The sequence below is a fragment of the Centruroides sculpturatus genome, unplaced genomic scaffold, assembly GCF_000671375.1.
Source record: "Centruroides sculpturatus isolate CEXI.00-Female unplaced genomic scaffold, Cexi_2.0 scaffold2958, whole genome shotgun sequence".
NCBI classification, from domain to species: domain Eukaryota; kingdom Metazoa; phylum Arthropoda; class Arachnida; order Scorpiones; family Buthidae; genus Centruroides; species Centruroides sculpturatus.
The window spans coordinates 1-2285 of NW_019387071.1; the positions used below are offsets into that span (position 1 = coordinate 1).

Here is a 2285-nt window from a genome sequence, read left to right on the forward strand (position 1 = left end):
TAGTAGGTTTGTCCGTTGTCCCGGAGTGGGATAGAGTAGATTCTGGGGAGTCTGGTATGATTGGGAGGGTCTTTATCGTTCCGTACAATACGGAAAATTGTGGGGCATCTTCTGTATGCCAATTGTATCCCGTGCTCTCTGGCTATCTTCTTATGCACAGTCTTGAGGTGCGGGTTGAATGTGATGGGGACCCGTGTTGGGCTATCTTGCTGCGGGTCGGCGGCATTTGTTGCGGTTAGGGAGTGTTTCTGGCGTTGGTATCGTTCAACCAAGCGGCGTGTCATGTTCGGAAACCCGTGCTCAGTTGCTATCCTTTTGATGCGGGCTAATTCGTTTGTTAGGGCTTGCTTGGTGGATGAGTGTGAAAATGCTCTCTCCACCAGAGCCCTAAAGGCTGCTGCCTTGTACGGGAACGGGTCACAAGAATCAGCTGTTATGTACGTAGGGGTGGATGAGGGCTTGTGATATACGGCTGTGTGGATGGTGGGTCCTACTATTTTTATTCCAATGTCGAGGAAATGGACTTCCTCTGTACTAGCTTGCTCCAGTTCAACTGTTAGGCTGAAAAGGTTGTCGTTGATGGTTCTGATGAAAGATGTCATGTTGGGGACCTCTCTCCATATGATAAGAATGCCGTCCACGTATCTTTTATAAATCAGGATGCTAGGAAGGAAAGGTGGGAGGGCCTTACTTTCGAGCTGTCTGACGACGATTTCACAGAAGTCGCCCGAGAGTGGGCTACCCATCGGTACACCTTTTTTCTGTCAGTAGATAGTGTCACCGAATCTAAAAACAGAGTTGTAACACGCCAGATGGGCCACCTCGAGTACCTGTTGGTGTAGTGCTTGGTCTTGAACTGTATTAAACAAAAAAATCTCTGTGGGAGCAGAAGGCTGGAGGTACTCTATTGAGGGGTACATAGATTTGAAGTCCAGGACTGTCATAAATCGTGGTGGGGAGGGTAGATCCTGTAGGAGGCGGATGAGGTTGGTCAGTTTATTTACGTTGCAGGGGTAGTTTTCCAGATGGGGAGTTAGAAGGTTGTGTATGGCTTTCTCAAGCTTTCGTGTGGGTGCCCTTACCTTGTCTACGATCAGGCGTAACTGTTGGCCCATCTTGTGTGTTTTAGCGTAGGCAAAAAGTCTAGGTACATCTGGTGAATCGACTATTATGTCGTGTAGTGCCAGGTGCTTGACTAATTTAGAGTCAGCGAGGCGTCTAACCTTAGCTTGTAGTTTGTCGATTACATTGTTGTCCTTTTCTTTCTCTCACATTGTATTATCAATGTATTCCCTCAAACCCTGCTGGTATGAGCTGCATTTCATGAGGACTAGTGTTCTGGACTTATCTGCTCTGATGAGAATTACTCCGTTCCTTCGCATCCATCTAGCAGTATGTCTCAGCTTGTCCCTGAGCTCTATAATTTCTTGCTGCTCCTTAGCTTTCCTGATATTTATCGAGGACATCCATCTGTAATATTCCTTCTGCATGTCTGGGAGGCTTTTTAAAAGGTATTCCATGTCTGGGATGAGGTCTCTGGTTCCATTTTTGGGCGGCGGGGGTGCAAAGGTTGGGCCATATCTAAGTACATCTATAACGAAGTTAGGTGGTTGGATGTCATCCCAAAGGATAAACGGGAATGGGGGACGTTGGTTAGTTTTAGGTACCTGAAATTTTAGCACCCAATTCAGCTTCTTGCAGTAGTGTTCTCGTAGGTCGGCAGATAGGCGTTCGCAGACCGGGACCAACTTAGCGTTCTCTCTGGCCAATATGTCTGGGTGTGTGTGGAATAAGGAGTTTTCGGTCTCTATTAACTCTTTCAACTTTGCGAATATTTGCTTTCTGGACGATCAGATGGCTCTATTAAGGCACATGATTCTAACTTTTTTAAGGAGAGGTTTGTTGCCTGGTGGGAGGCGTATTCGGAAAATTGTCATCAGTAAAAGTCTGTTCTTCTTACATTCCGTGAGAAACTGTAGTTTGGCTCTAGTTTTAACCAGGGCTATCAGTTTCTTATGATATAAATTAGCCGGCATAGCTAAATCCTTAAAATATAGGAACTGTTCCACTTTCAGCACCGGGGTGAAATCAACGTTACACTATCTGGAACCTGTGGAACCATCTTCGTCAGAACCGTCAACGACAACCCTTTCGGCCTAACCATTGAACTGGAGCAAGCTAGTACAGAGGAAGTCCATTTCCTCGACATTGGAATAAAAATAGTAGGACCCACCATCCACACAGCCGTATATCACAAGCCCTCATCCACCCCCACGTACATACCA

General features: G+C 46.3%; 1 protein-coding gene across 1 annotated transcript; it reads right to left on the reverse strand.

Moving 5' to 3' along the window:
* Positions 1-91: 91 nt before the first annotated feature.
* LOC111616126 lies at positions 92-746 on the reverse strand (the record flags this gene model as incomplete). Its single annotated transcript, XM_023357552.1, has 1 exon — positions 92-746. A coding segment is annotated over exon 1 (655 nt), but the record flags the coding sequence as incomplete, so codon positions are not given.
* Between the last annotated feature and the right edge of the window lie 1539 nt (positions 747-2285).